The sequence below is a fragment of the Gossypium arboreum genome, chromosome 5, assembly GCF_025698485.1.
Source record: "Gossypium arboreum isolate Shixiya-1 chromosome 5, ASM2569848v2, whole genome shotgun sequence".
Lineage (NCBI taxonomy): Eukaryota > Viridiplantae > Streptophyta > Magnoliopsida > Malvales > Malvaceae > Gossypium > Gossypium arboreum.
In genome coordinates, this window is record NC_069074.1 from 72,154,089 (window position 1) to 72,173,866 (window position 19,778).

The following is a 19,778-nucleotide window of genomic DNA, read 5'->3' on the forward strand; positions in this document are numbered from 1 at the left end:
GGTCGTCAGGACCATTATGAAGAATGGGGATTTTCCTGATTTGGTCCCCCCAAGTTATCACCATGGAGCTCAGTAACACTTTTTTTTATTCCAACCATCTTTCCTCTCATTCAACAACTTGCAAGCCTTGTTTTCATGGACCCGACTTATGTTGAGGCAAATGGCGACTTCAGACAGATCTTTAAAACCCTAATTATCTAGCCAAATATTAATGCTTCTACCATTGCCCACGTTCTAGCTGAAACCCTCATGCGAAACACTAGCAGCCTTAGCTATACTCTGCCACGTATATGAAGGTTTATCCATGCTCTTGGGGTAAAACACATCACCCTTGGGAAAGTATTTAGCACTTAAGACTTTGTAACATAAGGTATCTTTGTAGTTAATGAGGTGCCACACTTGCCGGCCCAAGAAAGCCACATTAAAGCGACGTAAATCCCTGAAGCCAAGACCCTCCATACCCTTGGGGTAGCACATCATGTCCCACGACATCATGTTCCAGCCCTTGTTTCTATCCTTTCCCCCCCACCACACACGGCTAAGCAAAGATTGGAGCTCCTCAAGGACACTGTTAGGGGCAAAGAACACTGAGAAAGCATAAGTCAAGATCGACTGAAGGATGGACTTTATAAATATCTCCTTATCGCCATTAGATAATAATCTCTTTGACCAGCTATTGATTCTACTGGCCGTACGATCCAAGATACTTTGTAAAGAACTAGTCTTCTTATTTCCAACATGTAGAGGAAGACCAAGATAACCATCGAGCTTGGCCACCATTTTCATTTTAAGTAAGTCACCTAAGATTGTGTGTTGTTACGGTGGGGTGTTGGGGCTGAAGTAGATAATCGATTTTTCAAGATTAATGCTCTGGCTAGACATCTTATCGAAGGAATCTAGAATTTGCGTAAAGGCCTCCATTTCACTTTGTCGGTTCCTAACAAACAAAAAAGCATCATCAGCAAAAAAGAGGTGGTTAATTCTAGGACCATCTTTGCTATCATGGATGCCTTTGATTTTATTAGTCTCTTGAGCATTAATAATCATGTAGCAGAGGACATCCATGCAAAAGAGGAACAGATAAGGGGATAAAGGGTCCCCTTGGCGAAGACCCCTTTCCGAAATAATAACATCAGTAAGAGTCATATTACATTTAACTCTATACTGAACAGAGCAGACACAATTCATAATTTACTTGACCCGAACTCTAGAAAACCCCATTTTAATCAACACTTTCTCAAGAAAGCTTCAGTCCACCCTGTTCAAGAATTTTAACCCGATTCCCTTTCGAAGCTCGCACTGAACGTGCTATTGGACGGGCTTCCCTTGTCTCTTAGGATCAACTAACCTATGTTTAAGTGTTGTTCATATGGAACCTTTCTCCTCTTCGGTCTTCAAAGTTCTCATTTGAATATTTGCTACTACCACCAAGATCTGCATCGACGGTCGCTCTGCCCGGGCTCGCGCCCCAGGTTTTGCAGCTACCACCACACCCTTCTACTAATCGAGGCCTGGCCCTTGCCCTAACAATCGGGTATAGGTCACGTGCTTAAGCGTCATCCATTTTCGAGGCTAGTTGATTCAGCAGGTGAGTTGTTACACACTCCTTAATAGATTTCGACTTCCATGACCACCAACCAACTCTCTTTGTAGGTTCTAGGTTAGCGCGCAATTGGACACCGTAACCTGGCTTCCAGTTCATCCCGCATCGCCAGTTCTACTTACCAAAAATGGTCCACTTGGAGCTCTCGATTCAGTGGCATGGCTCAATGCAGCAACCGTACCATCCTACCTATTTAAAGTCTAAGAATAGATCAAGGGTGTTGCACCCCCGATGCCTCTAACCATTGGCTTTACCCTGTAACATCTCGAAATAGGGCCTAAATGGAATAGTGGTTGCAAAACCATGAATCCGAGGTAAAAAAAATCATTTCAATTATGTTTTAAGGTTTATTCATTGATTGAAATTTTGTGAAGAAATTTTATGTATAAGTGCCTAATTTGATAATTAGGACTAAATTGTAAAATTAAAAAAATGTGTGTTCTAGATAATAAAGGGGATTTAATTGAAATGGGTTCTTAAAGTGGACGTCCTTATTTAGTAATTAGACCATTATATTTAAGTTTGGATAAAAATGGGCAAGAATAGGACAAATTTGAAAGAAAAACCTTTAAGGGCATTTTGGTCATTTAGTAATTAAAATAATTAAAAAGGGAAAATAAAGCCAAAATTGGTCCATCTTCTTTATGGAGGCCGAATATAGCATGGGGAAAGCCATGGTTAGGGTTTCCAAGCTTTCCAAGCTCAATAGTAAGTCCGTTCTTTACGTTTTTAGAGTCTTGGTAACTTGATTTTGCTTATTCTAGCAATAATTCATGCTAGGGTTCATATTTGGAAAAATACCCATAGGTTATATTTGTTTATTTTGATGTTTTATGGTAGAATATGAAGCTTGAAATTATGTTAAACAACTTTTGCTAAGCGATTTTAAGTGAAAACGAGTAAAACGATATAATCGGTAAAAATACCTAATGTTCATAAGTACATGATAGAGTGGGAATTTGATGTTTCCATAGAAAGAAAAAATGTTTATCATGTCATAAAACATAAGAAAACTGGATAAATTTTAATTTTTGAGCCTAGGGGAAAAATCGTAATTTTGTAAAGGTTTAGGGGCAAAATTGTAATTTTGCCAAAATTTTTAGTTAGGGAATTTTTTGAATATTAAATTAATTAAATAAGTGAAATATGATGTTTTAGATCCTAGAAAGGGAGATTTGGACCTAGAACGAGAGAAAAACCGAAAATTGGGAAAGTTGGTAAAATGGTCGTTTTGGTATTGAGGTAAGTTCATATGTTTAATAAGCATTTAATTATGCATAGTTGAATGATAAATTGATATTTTTGCCATAAATAATTTAGTATGGAGTTTCAGATATAATGATTAATGTTTGATAATAATTCGATATTGGAAAGAGAACTTGTATAATTTATATGTAAGACCATATTTTGTATTATGACTTTGTATGATAATAAGAAAGTATTGACTAGCATAGTTTGATGAGAATAAGTTAAGTTGATGATATGATGAGTTTGAGAATGTAAGTATGTAAGTTGAGTAGCATTTTATTATTATTCAATTATTATTAGTATTGTTATTATTGAGTTATGCGACTAACCTTGAGAATTTGAGCAAGTATGTTTCAGCTAGGACTTGACAAGGCATTGATATCTCAAAGTCCATGGTTGTACCATGGCAATTAGGGAAGAATTAACGGAAAATTCCATGTTCATAACATGGCATTTAAGAAGGAATTAACAGTTAAGAACACCATGTAAGACCATGTCAAGACATGGCATTGGTAAGGAAAGGATCCCGTGTAAGACCATGTCAAGACATGGCATCGGTATTGATTAAGGACTCCATGTAAAACCACATCAAGATGTGGCATTGGCACTAAGACAAGGATACCATGTAAGATCATGTTTGGAACATGGCATTTGGTAAGACAAGGATACCATGTAAGACCATGTTTGGAACATGGCATTTGGTAAGATAAGGATATCATGTAAGACCATGCCAAGGCATGGCATTGATAAGTTCTATAAGGCAAGGAAATCATGTAAGACCATGTCAAGACATGGAATTGATGAGTTACTATAAGGAAAAGGTCCCATCTAAGACCATGCCAAGGGATGGCATTGGTGAGTTCATAAGGCAAGGATACCACGTAAGACCATGTCAAGACATGGCAATGGTAAGTTCAAAAAGGAAAAGGTTCCCGAATAATCCAAAGAGTAAGTAAAAGAAACGACAAGGTGAGAACATGAAGAAAGAGTACAGGTATGCATTTAAGGCTTATTTAATATTGAGATTGTAAGTAATTGAGATTATCAAGTATTAAGTAAGTGATGAGTTTTCAGTTTTGCTTGTGACACTTTATGACATGATTGGCAATATGCCTATATTATGAAAAAGTACTCATGTGTTAAGTGAGATGTTGCAAGTATGTAAGCAAGCTATTAAGTAAGGTGCCTTTTGTATTTTGAGCCTTTGGTAAGGTTACCGATGAGTAAGATGGGAAAGTAAGAACTAAACATTATTTAAGCAAATTATGACAGCATAGTAGTAAGTTAAATTGATTGCTAATGCTTATTATCTTACATGTGGACTTACTAAGCTTTATAAGCTTACTTCTTTCACTTTCCCATGTTTTAGAGTACTTAAAAGCAAGCTCGAGTTGGAGGTCACTAGAGATCACTTCACACTATCGACTATCAAGTTACCAAATGGGTATCTTCTTTTACAAACATTCTAGTTTATGGCATGTATAGGGACTTAGCCATTTTGTGTGTATGTCCTCATGATATGGCTAAAGAATAGTATGTAAATATTTGATAATGATTAGCTATTGAAATGGCTAATGAAGGACATGTTTCGGTGTTATGTATGCCTAAATGGTAGTTAATACAAAGAAATCATGAAAAAGTGAAATTAGCATTAAAACAGTATTGAATAGCAGCAGTGACTTGATCTTGAAAACGCACCAAGAATAGTAAAAATGGAATTAGGTAATGAATGAGATATAAAATTAAATCTTATTGAGTCTATTTTCATATGAAAGAAACATAGTAAGCAAAAGAAGTGTATATTAAGAGATATTTAAATTTTAGTGAGACATGGTCAGAGCAATTTTTGAATCCCCTGTTTTGACTTTATAAATTCACTAAAAATTGTACAAAAAGAATTAGGATTTATATTTTATATTTATAGTTTTCTTAGTGAAAATACTTTCAAGAAAAACAAATAGAATGGTTATTTGAATTCTGTATAGGGATAAAATCGATTCGTAGTGAGGATAGGTCAGAGTAGTCGAACAATGCAATAGGGGAAACTTTAACTAATAAACTGTACTAATTGGCTAGACCAAAAATTCTAGAAAAAAATTAGTAAGAAGATGTATGAGTCTAGTTGTAGGGAAAATTCACAAATTTAAATTTTGAGTTTTGTGACTCGAGTTATGATTTATTTAGTGACTATGATGCAAGTGGGCAGTTTTATAAGGAATAATGAAATAAATTGTTTTGATTTGTCTAAGTATTCAAAAAATTTTTAATGTTCTCGGTTTGGTCCCGAACCGTTTCAATTGTATGTTTTAGGGTCTCGAGGGCCCTTTTTAGGGACATATTGAATGAATGTAAATTAATTAATTTTAAAAGCAAATTTTATGCCCCGAATTAGTAAGTTAAGTCAGGTAATGCCTCGTGCTCGACTCCAGCCACGGTCTCGGTTAAGGGGTGTTACATACCCGATAAAACTTGCTAAGGGCTCTAGCTATCTTGGGGGAAACTTCGAAGGGAACCAGTTGCTAAACGGTTCGATTAGTCTTTCACCCCTATACCCAAGTCAGATGAAAGATTTGCACGTCAGTATCACTGCAGGCTTCCACCATAGTTTTCTCTGGCTTTGCCCTACTTAGACATAGTTAACCATCTTTTGAGTCCCGACTGGCATGCCCTCACTTGAACCCTTCTCAGAAAATCAAGGTCGATCGGTAAAGAACGCACCTCATCTCGGGTTGGAGGGGGTACGTTGGAGGGCAGCGGATCTCTACCCCTTAAAGAGCTAAAAAACACTTCGTCAATGCACTACTAGGTGACATTCTCGTTTTTTTTTAACAAAAACAACCACAATGGTCAACTCAGTTTAATAAGTAACATCACAAATTACGGCATCATGGATTTTGATCGCAAGATTTCGTGATAGGTTTTAAATATTTATAATTACTCGTTCTTGAACTAACTATTATCACGATGTAGGCAAGTGTACCTATCGAACAGTAGTATAATTTTAGCAAGACTGGATTGTCGAACCCAAAGGACCTAAAAGTACTAGTAATGACTGTCTTTTTATTATTTAGCCTAAGAATAAAGAGGTTTGTTTTAATTAACTAATGATCTAAACTAAGAAGTCACAGAGAAAAGAATTGAGGAATTGCTTTTGGGAAAAATCAATTGACTTAAGACAATACCTAAGGAAAAATCCACCTAGACTTTACTTGTTATTCTGGCTTCAAATCGGACGATTTACTCATTCAACTTGTTCTGTAGAGATCCTTAAGTTATGTTATTATCCCTGTTCAAGACTAATAACGTCTAATCCCTAGATTGAATAATTGAGACTTTTCTCTAATTAACACTCTAGGGTTGCATTAATTCGATCTATGGATCCCCTTATTAGGTTTCACCCTAATCCGAAAAAATCTTGTCACCCTATTTCTAGGCGCGCAATCAACTCTTATTAATTATGACAAATGTACTCTTAGACAGGGTCTATTCCTCCTCTGAATAAGAGCATGTCTTGAATCAATATCTTGGGATATCAAAGCAAGAATTACGAAGACATAATTAAGAACAAGTTACATATTTATCATACGATTCAGAAAATAATAACAAGATTTGCCTTAGGTTTCATTCCCCTTAGGTATTTAGGGGTTTTAGTTCATAACTAAATAAGAAAACATCTCAGAAGAATAAAGAATACAAAACATAAAGAAAACCCAAAACTCCTGAAGGGAAATTGAGGAGAGATCTTCAGTCTTGATGATGAATCCGGCTTCTGGGATGGATCAATCGGCTTCCTTGGAGTAATTTCTTACCCCCTATTCTCCGCCTCCCCCTTTTCTCTTCTTCTGGGGTGTATTTATAGGCTTTGGAATGCCTAGAAGCCCTCAAAAGTGGCTTTTTCCGAATTGGACTTAACTTGGGCTCGGCAGGGACACGCCCGTGTTCGATTACTTCAGGCTGTGTTTGAGCCTGTTAGAATGGCACAGACGTGTGCTATACCCGTGTGAGTCGTGCTCCAATTCTCCCAGATTGACACGGCCATGTGGTCTACCAGTGTGAGGAGGTCCAGGCCGTGTTGATTTTGTACTTTGGCCCATTTTCTCTGTTTTTTGGCCCGTTTCTTGTTCCTTTCGCTCTCCTATGTTCTCCTAAGTATAAAACATGAAATTAAAGCATTAGGGGCATCGAATTCACTAATTCTTATGGAAAATCATCCATAAAATGCGTTAAACATGGGGTAAAAGTATGTGTAAATTACGGTTTATCAAATACCCCCACACTTAAGCATTTTCTTGTCCTCAAGCAAAATTCTCAACTTATAATCAAAATAAATTCTTCTCAACTTATAATTCCTATCGATAATATCTCAAACTAATCCATAGGTAATCATACATTGAGGATTTAACTAAAAGAACATCAAAGTCTCAAACATTCCAAGTTGAGTAGTTAATCATGCAACCATAGGTGTCTCTCCGTATCTAAGTAATTTGATTCAGAATATCACAGAGTTTCACATCCTCACTAAAGATTCACTCAAATCACTCGAGGTGTTTAAGGACAATAAATGAGGCACTCACTAGTCAATATTGAAAAGTCATTACCATAGGCTTGCATGAAAATCAAATCTCCACCACTATAATTTAAGATGATACATCAATCAAAAGGTCTTTAGAGGGTTGTAATGAGGCTTGGTTAGGGGTTGTGGTCACAAGCTGAAAGAAATGGTTAGAATCGAGATTGAATTGAAAAATTACCTAACTAGAAAAAGAGTTAATCTTTACTTACATACAACAGAGCTTCTCTCAAAATATGAAATTACAGATATGCATACATAGTTTTTTTTTTAAGAACAAGTTACATAACATAGACTATATATTAAGAACAAGACATAGGTAAACAATTTATTCAATTCAAATCTCGACAAAAATAGGGACTAATTTAGGGCAATAATAATGGGTTAAGGGTTAATATTAAGGTTAATACAAGAAATGGCTTGTTAGGCTCAATGGGGTTTACTAGGGGTTAATCATGGAGGTAGGCTTTTCATGGCATGAGTGGGTTACTCATAAGTGCCTTAATCATTTTGATATATCAAATCAAAGGGTATGGTCTCAACATGCATAATCAAGCAAGTTCTAGAATAACAGTTCAGCACTGACGCACTCAAAGCAATAAAAAGAGAGCATGAAAGAATTAATAGATGCTCAAAAGTCTCAAAGAATCTCACAAAAATTATGGCTTTTTGATGTCTAGGCTGGTGAATCCCAATTCAGAGTAATACCTAAACTTAGGGAAACAACCTATAATTTTAAATTCTTAAAAATCAACTTATCATGCTTGATTCTCTAATGTCTTAAAGTTTAAACAATCAATGCATAAATCCCTATGTTCTAATTCAAGATATATCAATCAAGATCATAACTCAATTAAAATTTATCCTAATTAAGATATGAGAGCTTTTTAAGAGAACAATGTGATTGTTCAGGGATTTTTCTGATAACGAAATAAATACCCCCCACACTTAAGATGTACATTGCCCTCAATGTACAAAGATAGGTATTATAAAAATAAGATAGAGAGAGAAATGAAACTTCATGTATTAAGAATGGATGATATTCTTGGATTGGTGAGATCGAGTATTGGAGATAACTCTGGATAGCAAGCTTGACTATGAAGGTAAGCCGTCTTTTTAAAGGAAAACAAGTGAATCTTAAAAACTTAATAAAAGAAAATAAAATAAGATAATTATTCTAATTTTTAAAGTTGCACGACCGGTGCACACGCCCGTATGGTTTGCATTCCATCGTGTCATCGCGAATTGTGGTGTCGTCACATGGCCTTTTCACATGCCCGTGTGTACAGGGTGTGTGTCTTCATGATCATGTTACACGATCGTGTGTGATGTGGTTCGCTTTTCCCACGGCCGTGTAGGTTTTCGCACGCTTGTGTCATTCTGACAGTGTGGTCTATGAGTGCTAGTTTTGGCAGGCCTTTTGAGCGTGTGTCTAGCACGGGTCTTCCACATGGGTGTGTCGTACGCTCGTGTCGTTTTGGCAGGCTTGACTATGGCCATGTCGCACGGCCATGGCGTTTTATCGTAGCCCGTGTTGGGGAAATCCTTCTACCCTGTTTTTGCACGTCCATATCGCACAGCCATGTTTCCATCTGTGTTTGTCACATGGCCTTGATCACGACTGTGTTATAGGCCGTGTGGGGTTGGGAACCTATGCTTCAAATACTTTGTTAGTGACCTAAATGTTTAAAACTTGAAATTTAAATAATTGAAAACTGTTAGTATTCGGGTTGCCTCCCGAGAAGCACTTGTTTATAGTCTAAGCTCGACTGTTACCTTGTCGGTTTATTCAGGGCGATTTTTGGAGTCGTAGCTCCTCTCCATCGACTTTAAAATTCTCACCATTATAAAGTTTGAGATAGTGTCAATTTACTTTGAAAGTATCGTATGATGGATGACTTACCTCTATTGTGCCATATGGATGAACAGATTGAATTACGAAGGGTCCTGACCATCGTGATTTCAGTTTCCCGGGAAATAATTTGAGTCTTAAGTTGTACTGTAAGACCAGATCTCCAACTTTAAATTGTTTTTGTTGCTTTAAACGAACGTCATGGCGCCGCTTTGTTGCCTCCTTGTATAGGCGTGAATTTTCGTATGCATTGGCTCGCCATTCATCAAGCTCATTCAGTTGCATCAACCTATTTTTTCCTGCAAGTTCGGGATCAAGGTTTAGAAATTTAATAGCCCAAAAAGCTTTATGCTCTAGTTCGAATGGTAGATGAAAATTTTTTCCATAAACAAGTCTGTAAGGTGATGTCCCTACGGAAGTCTTAAAAGCAGTTCTGTAAGCCCATAAGGCATCATATACTTTTGTTGCCCAGTCCTTTCTGTTTGATTCTACTGTATTTTCAAGGATCCGTTTGAGTTATCGATTTGCTACTTCAACTTGTACATTAGTTTGAGGATGGTATGGGGTGGCTATTCTATGATGAACTCCATATTTCTTAAGGGTTTTTTCGAATTGGGTATTACAAAAATGAGTGCCTCTGTCACTGATAATTGCTCTAGGTGTTCTGAATCTCGAGAAGAGTTTTTTAAGGAAACATCTACCACTCTAGCATCATTAGTTGGTAGAGCTTGGGCTTCTACCCATTTGGACATGTAGTCAACTGCTACTAAGATTTATTTATTCCAAAATGAACTGGGGAATGGGCCCATGAAATCGATCCCCCAAACGTCAAATATTTCACATGAAAGCATATAGTTTTGAGGGTTTTCATCACATTTAGATATGTTACCTGTCCGTTGGCATTTGTCACATGAAGTAACATACCTGATAGCGTCTTTGAATAATAAAGGCCAATAAAAACCTGATTCAAGTATTTTGTGTGCGGTCTTAGTTCCACTATAGTGTCCTCTGGTTGGCCCTAAGTAGCAATGTTCCAATATTTTTGATGTTTTTCATCCTGTAACGTATCTCCTAAGGACTTGATCTGCACATCTACGAAACAGAAATGGATCATCCCAAAAGTAGTTTTTCACATCATTAAAGAATCGTTTCTTTTGTTGGTGTGTTAACCTTTTTGGGATAATGTTAGCAGCTAAAAAATTCGCGATGTCTGCTAACCAAGGTACCTCGAAGTTGGATATAGTGAAAAATTGTTCTTCAGGGAATGAATCATTTATTTCAATGTCATCTAGTTCTCTGGTATTGGATTTCTCAAGCCTGGACAGATGATCAGCCGTGAGATTTTCAACTCCTTTCTTATCCTGAATCTCCAAGTCGAATTCCTGCAACAGGAGAATCCATCGAATGAGTCGAGGTTTTGCATTAGTGTTTTAGTTAAAAGGTAGCGAAGGGCGGACTAGTCAGTGTAAACAATAACTTTAGACAATATGAGATATGATCAAAATTTATCAAATGCAAAAACCACAGCTAGCAACTCTTTTTCCGTAGTAGTATAGCGTAATAGATAGGTTGAAAATGCTTATCTCTTCACTGTCCCAATACTGCACCTATTGCAAAGTCACTCACATCACATATTAGTTCAAATGGCAAGTTCCAATCAGGTGCAATTATGATTGGAGCATTAATTAATTTATCCTTTAAATTATTAAATGCCTCTAAACATTCCTGATCGAAGTTAAAAGGTATATCTTTTTCTAACAGTTTAGTCAAAGGCTTAGCTATTTTAGAAAAATCCTTAATAAATCTTCTATAAAAACCTGCATGTCCTAAAAAGCTTTTAATAGCCTTAACTGAACTAGGGGTGGTAATTTTTCGATTGTTTCTATTTTAGCTTTATCCGCCTCAATCCTTTTACTAGAAATTTTATGCCCTAACACAATACCTTCTTGAACCATGAAGTGACATTTCTCCCAATTAAGAACAAGGTTTGTTTCCTCACATCTTATTAAATCTCATTTTAAATTTTTAAGGCAGAGATGGAAAGAGTTACCGAATACTAAAAAATCATCCATGAATACTTCCATGATATCTTTCACGAGTTCGTCGAATATGGCCATCATACAAGGTTGAAAAATGGCAGGAGCATTACATAATCCAAAAGGCATTATAGGATAAGTGAATGTATCATATGGGCATGTGAATGTCATCTTTTCTTGATCTTCAGGAGCTATTGGGATTTGGAAGTACCCAGAGAGTCCCTCTAGAAAGCAGTAATACATGTGTCCGAATAATCTTTCCAACATTTGGTCAATGAATGGCAAGGGGAAGTGATCTTTTCTTGTGGCATCATTCAGTTTCCTGTAGTCTATGTAAACTCTCCACCCTATGACTATTATTGTTGGGATTAATTCATTCTTCTCATTGGTCACAACCGTCATGCCTCCTTTCTTGGGGACAACCTGCACTGGACTTACCTAAGAAATGTTAGAAATAGGATAAATAATTCCAGCATCTAGAAGTTTAATTACCTTGGCTTTTACAATTTCCTTCATGTTGGGGTTCAGATGTCTTTGAGCTTGCACACACAGTTTGTATTCATCTTCCATCAAAATTTTGTGGGTGCAAAAAGAAGGGCTGATTCCTTTAATGTCAGAAATTTTCCAAGCTATGGCCTTTTTATGTTCTTTAATACTTGGATTAATTCCTCTTTCTCATTGGGTTACAAATTAGAAGAAATAATAACTGGTAATTTAGAATTATTTCCAAGGAATGCGTATTCTAGGTGGTTTGGTAATTGTTTAAGTTCTAGTTTAGGAGGCTCCTCAATAGAGGGTTTTTGCTTAAGTTCGTCATTTATCTTAATTCCCTCGCATTTTACTTGTCTTGATGAATGGTCATTAGGTTCCTCACTTGTCTCCTCACCTTGAGCTGGATACGGTTTTGTCGTCTCCTCTTGTACAATTTCTTGAAAAGAGTCTTGAGTAATATGATCAATAGAGTCAATGAAATAAGATGAATCATCCTGTTCCCTAGAGAATCTCATAGCATCGTAAATTTTAAAGATAATCTCCTCGTCACCTACTCTAAGTACCAATTTACCGTCACCCACGTCGATTCTGACTCTAGCAATTGGCTAGGAATGGGCGCCCTAAAATTAAGGGTACTTCCACATCTTCATCCATTTCAAGCACAACAAAATCAACAGGGAATATAAATTTATCTACTTTTATGAGTACATCTTCTATAATACCCCTAGGATATTTAACAGATCTATTGACTAATTGAATACTCATCCTAGTAGGTTTTGGTTCCCTAAGACCAAGTTGTTTGAACATTTTATGGTATCAAATTAACGCTAGCGCCTAAATTAGCTAGTGCCTTTTCAACATTCAAACTACCAATTAAGCAAGGGATAGTAAAACTTCCTGGATCTTTCAGTTTGGTTGGCAGCTTGTTCTGGAGTATGGCTGAGCACTCCTCGTTGAGTTCTACTGTAGATAAGTCCTCGAACTTCCTTTTATTTATTAGAAACTCCTTCAAAAATTTTGCGTAGGTAGGCATCTGCAGATGGCTTCAACAAAAGGTAAGTTGATATGTAATTGTTTAAAAAGTTCAAGAAACTTACCGAATTGTGCATCAATACGATCTTTTTTTTAATTTTGCTGGATATGGAACTGGTGGTTTATATTCTTCCGGCACTGGTTTGTCACTATTTTCGGGTTTTTCTTCCTTTCTTTCACTTTCCACAGCTTTTTGTGCTAACTTTTCGTCAGATTCTACTAATACTTTCCCACTCCTTAGTGTAACTGCTTTGACATGCTCTTTTGATTTGGTGTTACTAAGTAAATTTCCTAGTGGTCTTTCCGAGATCAGTTTGGATAGCTGGCTTATCTGACTTTCAAGTCCTAGGGTAAATTTAACTCAATAGTCCCCTACAATTTATAAACTCGTTGCCGACAATCTTCACCGTCACTTACTCCCCATCAAAATTATTAATAATCTCCCCCCAAAAGAAAAACCATGAAATCCTCTCCCCAATTCAGCTACTCATTGTCTTCAACCTCCACACTAGTCTTCACTTTCAACAGCGACCACTCAAACTCACTTCAACAACCCAAAGAATTCCCGGTCGAAACCCCAGTCCCAATCACCGTGTTCTGAAAACGGGTTTCTGACACTAATATGAACCTTGAGAGCATCTCTTCAAGGCTTGGCTTCTTTTCCTGTTGGTAGGGTGGTTGTTGAAATCCTTGAGGATTTTGTGGCTTTTGATTCCCTTGACCACCCCAAGAGAAATTTGGGTGGTTCTTCCAACCTGCATTATAAGTATTACTGTATGGGTTATTTTGAGATCTAAAGTTATTATTACCTATATAGTTGACTTGTTCCTCTTCGGTTGTAGGATTGAAGGATTGATAATCTGTATGCACACCTCCTCCACTTAAGTCACACCTCATTACTGGATGTACCTACGTAGAACCAAGTAAACCATCAATCTTTTTATTGAGAAGTTCTACCTGATTTGTCAAGATAGAATCGAGTCGACGTTATAAGCGTCATTGTTTTTGTTGGCTTAGTCCTCATAACTTGCCACTGATAGTTATTCAGTCACATTTCTTTAATGAATTCATAAGCCTCTTTAGGTATTTTGTTGTTGATGGTTCCTCCAGCAGCTGCGTCAATCATCTGTCTTGTTGAGGGATTCACACCACTGTAGAACATTTGAAGTTGCAGCCATAGAGGTAACCCATGGTGAGGGCACCTTCGCAATAGATCCTTGTATCTCTCCCATGCATCGTAAAGTGTTTCTAAGTCTATCTGCACAAAAGAAGAGATATCATTATGTAACTTAGCCATTTTAGCTGGCGAAAAATATTTTAGTAGGAATTTTTATTCATTTGTTCCCAAGTAGTGATAGACCCTCGTGGTAACGAGTTCAACCACTGTTTAGCTTTATTTCTCAGTGAAAAAGGGAATAACTGAAGGCGAATGGCATCATCAGAAACGCCATTAATTTTGAAAGTTTCACAAAATTCCAGAAAATTCGCCAAGTGAGTGTTGGGATCCTCATCCTGCAAACCATCAAACTGAACAAACTGCTGTATCATCTGAATTGTGTTAGGTTTTAGTTTGAAATTATTCGCAGCAATAGCAGGTCTAACTATACTTGACTCAGTTCCTATTAAAGAAGGTTTAACATAGTCATACATAGAACGTGGAGCGGGATTTTGATTAGCCGCAATTGCAGGAGGCAGCTGATTGCCTTGGTTTTCGGCCATCTCTTCGGTTGGGGGTTGAGTATCATCTTCTTGATCGTTCTCTGTGTATCTTAAGCTTTTCTTTACTTTTCTTTGGTTTTTACGAACTATGCGATCAATATCTTCGTTAAAAAGTAATGGTCCCGACGGGTTTCTTCTAGTCATAAACTATAAAAACCTGCCAAGAGAAAGAAAAAGTAAATTAATTAGTACTAATAATAATAATATTAAATTAAATTGCAAGTAAAATAAATGGCTAAAGTAATAAAAATTTAGTGTTCCTAATATTTTAGTTCCCCGGCAACGGTGTCAAAAACTTGATCGCGAGGTTTCATGATAGGTTTTAAATATTTATAATTACTCGTTCTTGAACTAACTATTATCGCGATGTAGGCAAGTGTACCTATCGAATAGTAGTATAGTTTTAGCAAGACTGGCTTGTCGAACTCAAAGGAACTAAAAGTACTAGTAATGACTGTCTTTTTATTATTTAGCCTAAGAATAAAGAGGTTTGTTTTAATTAACTAATGATCTAAACTAAGAGCTCACAGAGAAAAGAATTGAGGAATTGCTTTTGGGAAAAATCGATTGACTTAAGACAATACCTAAGGAAAAATCCACCTAGGCTTTACTTGTTATTCTAGCTCTGAATCAGACGATTTATTCATTCAACTTGTTCCGTAGAGATCCCTAAGTTATGTTATTATCCTTATTCAAGACTAATAACGTCTAATCCCTAGATTGAATAACCGAGACTTTTCTCTAATTAACACTCCAGGGTTGCATTAACTCGATCTATGGATCCCCTTATTAGGTTTCACCCTAATCCGGCAAAATCTTGTCACCCTATTTCTAGGCGCGCAATCAACTCCGCTTAATTATGACAAATGTACTCTTAGACAGGGTCTATTCCTCTTACGAATAAGAGCATGTCTTGAATCAAGATCTGGGATATCAAAACAAGAATTAAGAACACATAATTAAGAACAAGTTAAATATTTATCATACGATTCAGAAAATAATAACAAGATTCGCCTTAGGTTTCATTCCCCTTAGAAAAATAATTTTTGGCCTCACTATACATTTTTTTTTTTACAAAGTAAATGTGCTACATTATTACAATACTGTTCAGTCCAAATAATATTGGTTGATTTAAAAATGTTGAACACTTCTGTACATTCCTTAATCCGCGTGGCTATTATGGTGACGCCATTGGCTATATTTCTTAGCCTGTTGACCAGCCCAATGTGGTCAGTCTCAAAAAGAACATTTTCATTTATTTTTAATTGGTGCACCACTTTAATGCTTTCTTCAAAGACCAGGCATTCGGCCTCTTCCATCGATAGCCTTACCACTTTAAAGCCCCCACCAGCTCATAAAACAAAACCTTCTTTATCTCTTATGATCGTCCCATGCCTGATTTTGTTTTCACCAACTGTAGCATCAAATTTTATTTTAATAAAGCCCTTTAGAGGTTTTTCCCACTTTTACTCCATGATATTTTGTGAAAGTAATGGTTCATTGAGCATGTTGCATATTCAAAATTCTTTGTTCAGGTTGCTTACTCTTTCCCATATTAGTTGAGCCTCCTCTTCTTTTCCCCTGAAGATGTAGTTATTTCTATTATTCCATCAGTTCAATAATGTTGTCATGAGCTCAGCCATGGCTCTCTTGTCAAGGACTCGCATCAAGTCTTCCATCCAATCAATACAATGGTCATATTTCTTAGAAATAAAGCTCTTGGGCCATCCTCCTAATGAGAGAATTGCACTCGATGTTGGGCAGTCTTTTAACACATGTAACAATGTTTCGGTCTCAGCTCCACATCTTGGGCATCCCTTGTCAAAACCCTTTCTGATAGAATCAATTTTACCATTCATCGGGAGAATTTCATGTCCCACGCGCCAAGTAAATACATAGATCTTCGGTAAGGTTTCGAGCTTCCATAGAGCTTTGTAAAAAATTCTGTGAGGGCCATATCCCATCTCTTTCAAAAACAACCATGAGTAGGCAGACTTCGAAGTAAAGCACCCATAAGGGTTGTGAAACCATATTATTTTATCTTCCTATCCCTCATTTCCTATAGGAATGTTGCAAATCTTGTCACCCCAATCTTTCCCACACACTTTCTTAACTTTGTCGGCATTCCAGCTGCTCCTATTTGCATACCAAAAATCTTTCACACTCTTCTCATTTGGGTTTAGAGTGTTGCTTATAACAACATCCTCGTTGAGTCCTTCTATTCCCCAATTATCAGTCCAAGTATTTATCTTCTCGCCATTCCCAATTTGCCACCCAAATCCTTCTTTAAAAGCTTCCGCCACTACCACAATACTTGACCAAGTGAATGAAGCTTTGTCCACCTTTTTTGCATGAAAAATGTTGCCATCTAGAAAATATTTTGAAGATAGCACTTTGAAACAGAAAGAGTCTGTGTTGTTTATAAGTCTCCACACTTGACACCCTAAGGGAGCAAGGTTGAAGAGTCGAACATCTCTAATTCCAAGACCTCCCATATCCATCGGTTTGCATAGAGTTTTCCATGGGACCATTATCCAGAATCTTCCTTCGTCTTTTCCCGACCACCATGTTCTGCTTAGCTTGGCCTGAATGTCATCGATTATGCCTTTGGGAGCCAAAAAAATCTACATAGCATGTGTAGGAATAGACTAAAGAATCACTTTAATGAAGAATTCTTTACCCTCAAAAGAGAGCAGCCTCTTTGTCCAGCTGTTGATCCTTTAAGACAGTCTATTAGTAATCTCTTTGAAAGCAGCTATTTTCTTCTTACCAATTGGAATAGGAAGGCCTAGATAGTTGTTTAAATTTTCCACCACCGTCATGCCTAAAAGATCACTAAGACTTGTTCTATGAACTCTTGAAGTGTTAGGACTAAAGAGGACCATTGACTTTTCAAAATTAATCTCTTAACCTAAAATGTTAGAGAAGGTTTTAAGCATGTTAACAAGACTTTCACCATCACTCTTTTTATTTCTGATGAACAGAAGCGCATCATCAACGAAGAACAAGTGATTTATCCTAAGGCTATCCCTACTAGCCTAGATACCTCTTAAAATGTTATTCTTTTGAGCAAGGATAAGCATTCTCGAGAAGGCTTCTATGCAAAATAAGAACAAATAAGGGGAGAGGGGATCCCCTTGGTGGAGACCCCTCTCGGGGATAAAAATATTAAATAAAATATTGTTACATTTAACCGTATATTTAACCAAGCGGACACATTCCATACTTTTGTCAATCCACTTCCCATCAAATCCTATTTTTTTCATAATTGTTTCAATGAAGTTCCACTCCACGTGGTCGTATGCTTTGCTCACGTCAAGCTTGACCACGAGCCCTTTATTAGGACTATTTTTAGAACTTTGAAGATAATGGAGAAGCTTATACGCAATCAGGATATTATCATGTATCATCCTTCCCGGGATGAATGAGATCTGATTTTGGTTGATGCAACTACGAATGATAGCTTTTAAATGATTGGCATACACCTTTGAGATGATCTTGTAGACAAACATACATAAGCTAATAGGGCAGAAATTAGTAAGCTCACATGGATCTCTAATTTTATGAATTAAAATTATCATAGTATCATTAAGACTAGAGATATTTTTGTTCCCATTAAGAACATCCAAGCATAAGCTAATTGTTGCATTTCCCACAATCTCCCAGTGATGCTTGAAGATATTTCCCAATAGACCGTCGATATCGGGGGCTTTATTTGTGTCCATCTGCTTAATAGCCTGAAGAACCTCCTTCTTCAAATAGTCCATATTAAGCCATTCATTTGTTTTCCCTATCACACACTCCTTAATATACTCCATCTCTTGGATATTAGAATTTTGACCGTTTGACCGAAACAATCTTACAAAATATTCTTTAGCCACCTGGCTTATGTCCATACTATTCGTCACCCAGTTTCCTTCTGCATCTTTAAGCTTCTCAATATTATTCTTCTTTAGCCAACCAGTGGCTTTAGCGTGGAAATACATAGTATTTCGATCTCCCTCCCTAAGCCATTTTGACCGATACCTTTATGCCCATTAGCTTGCTTCCCTAGCATAGAGAAAGTCAAGCCTTTTGCGAGTTTCCTTCAACGTCTTCACACTTTCCTCTCTGCTGGCAAAATCAATGACCAATTTAATATGTTTCTCCAATTTTCGCATGTCACTCTTCATTTTTCCATATTTCATACACTGCCAAGGACCAAGGGCCAATGTAACCCTTTCGATCTTATCTCCATAATCAGTAACATATCTGTTCCAAGCTCTTTCAATAACATTTTTTGCTTCCTCATCACTAGCCCAACAAACATCGAACTTAAAATACAATTTATTGTCTTTAGGGTAATCTTTCAGTTTTCGACCCTGCAAATCTAAGATAATTGTGTCATGATCGAACTAGGTTTGTCTCACCACTTTTGTAGCTATGAATGGGAACTTTTCAACCCTTGAAACTGAGGTGAGGAATCTACCAATTCTTTCCTTTATGAAACCCCCCACTCCTATTGTTAACCCAGGTAAACCATCCAGTATAAGGTTTAATATCCACAAGAGCCAAGTCATCCATGACTTCTTTAAACTCATTCATATGCGCCCGCACTCCCCTACATCTACCGTCATTCTCAGCATCATTCAAAATTTCATTAAAGTCTCCCCCAACAACCCATTCCTCCCTAACTGAATCCCTAACCCTACGCAATATATCTCATGAATTGCTTCTAAGATTCGGGTTTGCATACCCACAGAATCCTGTAACCTGTATGTTTTTATTATTCTCCAGTTTGACCATGGAATCTATGTGATGCTTGGAGTAGTTTTGAATAGAGACATTCATCACATCTGTGACAGCCCTAAAGTGATCCTAGTCGGAAAGTGGTTTCGGAACCGCTAAACCGAGTCACCAAATTATTTGAATATGATATTTATTGTCTAAAATATGTTAATATAAATGTGTGAAAGTTTTAAGCTTCCATTTAGTAAATTGCATGTGAATTTAGTCAATAGGACTTATGTGTGACACTTTTGAAATGTGATAGATCAAAACATAAGGATCTATTAGTGCATGTAAGAAAAAGGGGGGACTTGCATGTCAATTCCCCCCCCCCATTTAGTAGTGGCCGGCCATGACAAATAGGGTGGACAAGGTGTGATGGGCAAAACATGTCATAGACATGTTATGTTGGTGCATCATAGGAGGAACAACAAAATAAAAAGTTAGTAATAAAGAAAT

General features: G+C 36.9%; 1 protein-coding gene and 1 non-coding gene across 2 annotated transcripts; one reads left to right on the forward strand and one right to left on the reverse strand.

The window, feature by feature from the left end:
* Positions 1-234: 234 nt before the first annotated feature.
* On the reverse strand, positions 235-780 carry LOC108451664 (uncharacterized mitochondrial protein AtMg00310-like). The gene has a single exon (XM_017749330.1). The coding sequence runs from the start codon at positions 778-780 to the stop codon at positions 235-237; it is 546 nt and encodes a 181-aa protein (XP_017604819.1).
* A 13,237-nt stretch (positions 781-14,017) lies between these two features.
* On the forward strand, positions 14,018-14,123 carry LOC128293496 (small nucleolar RNA R71). Its single transcript, XR_008283677.1, has one exon. It is a non-coding gene; the product is annotated as a small nucleolar RNA R71 (small nucleolar RNA).
* Positions 14,124-19,778: the final 5,655 nt, after the last annotated feature.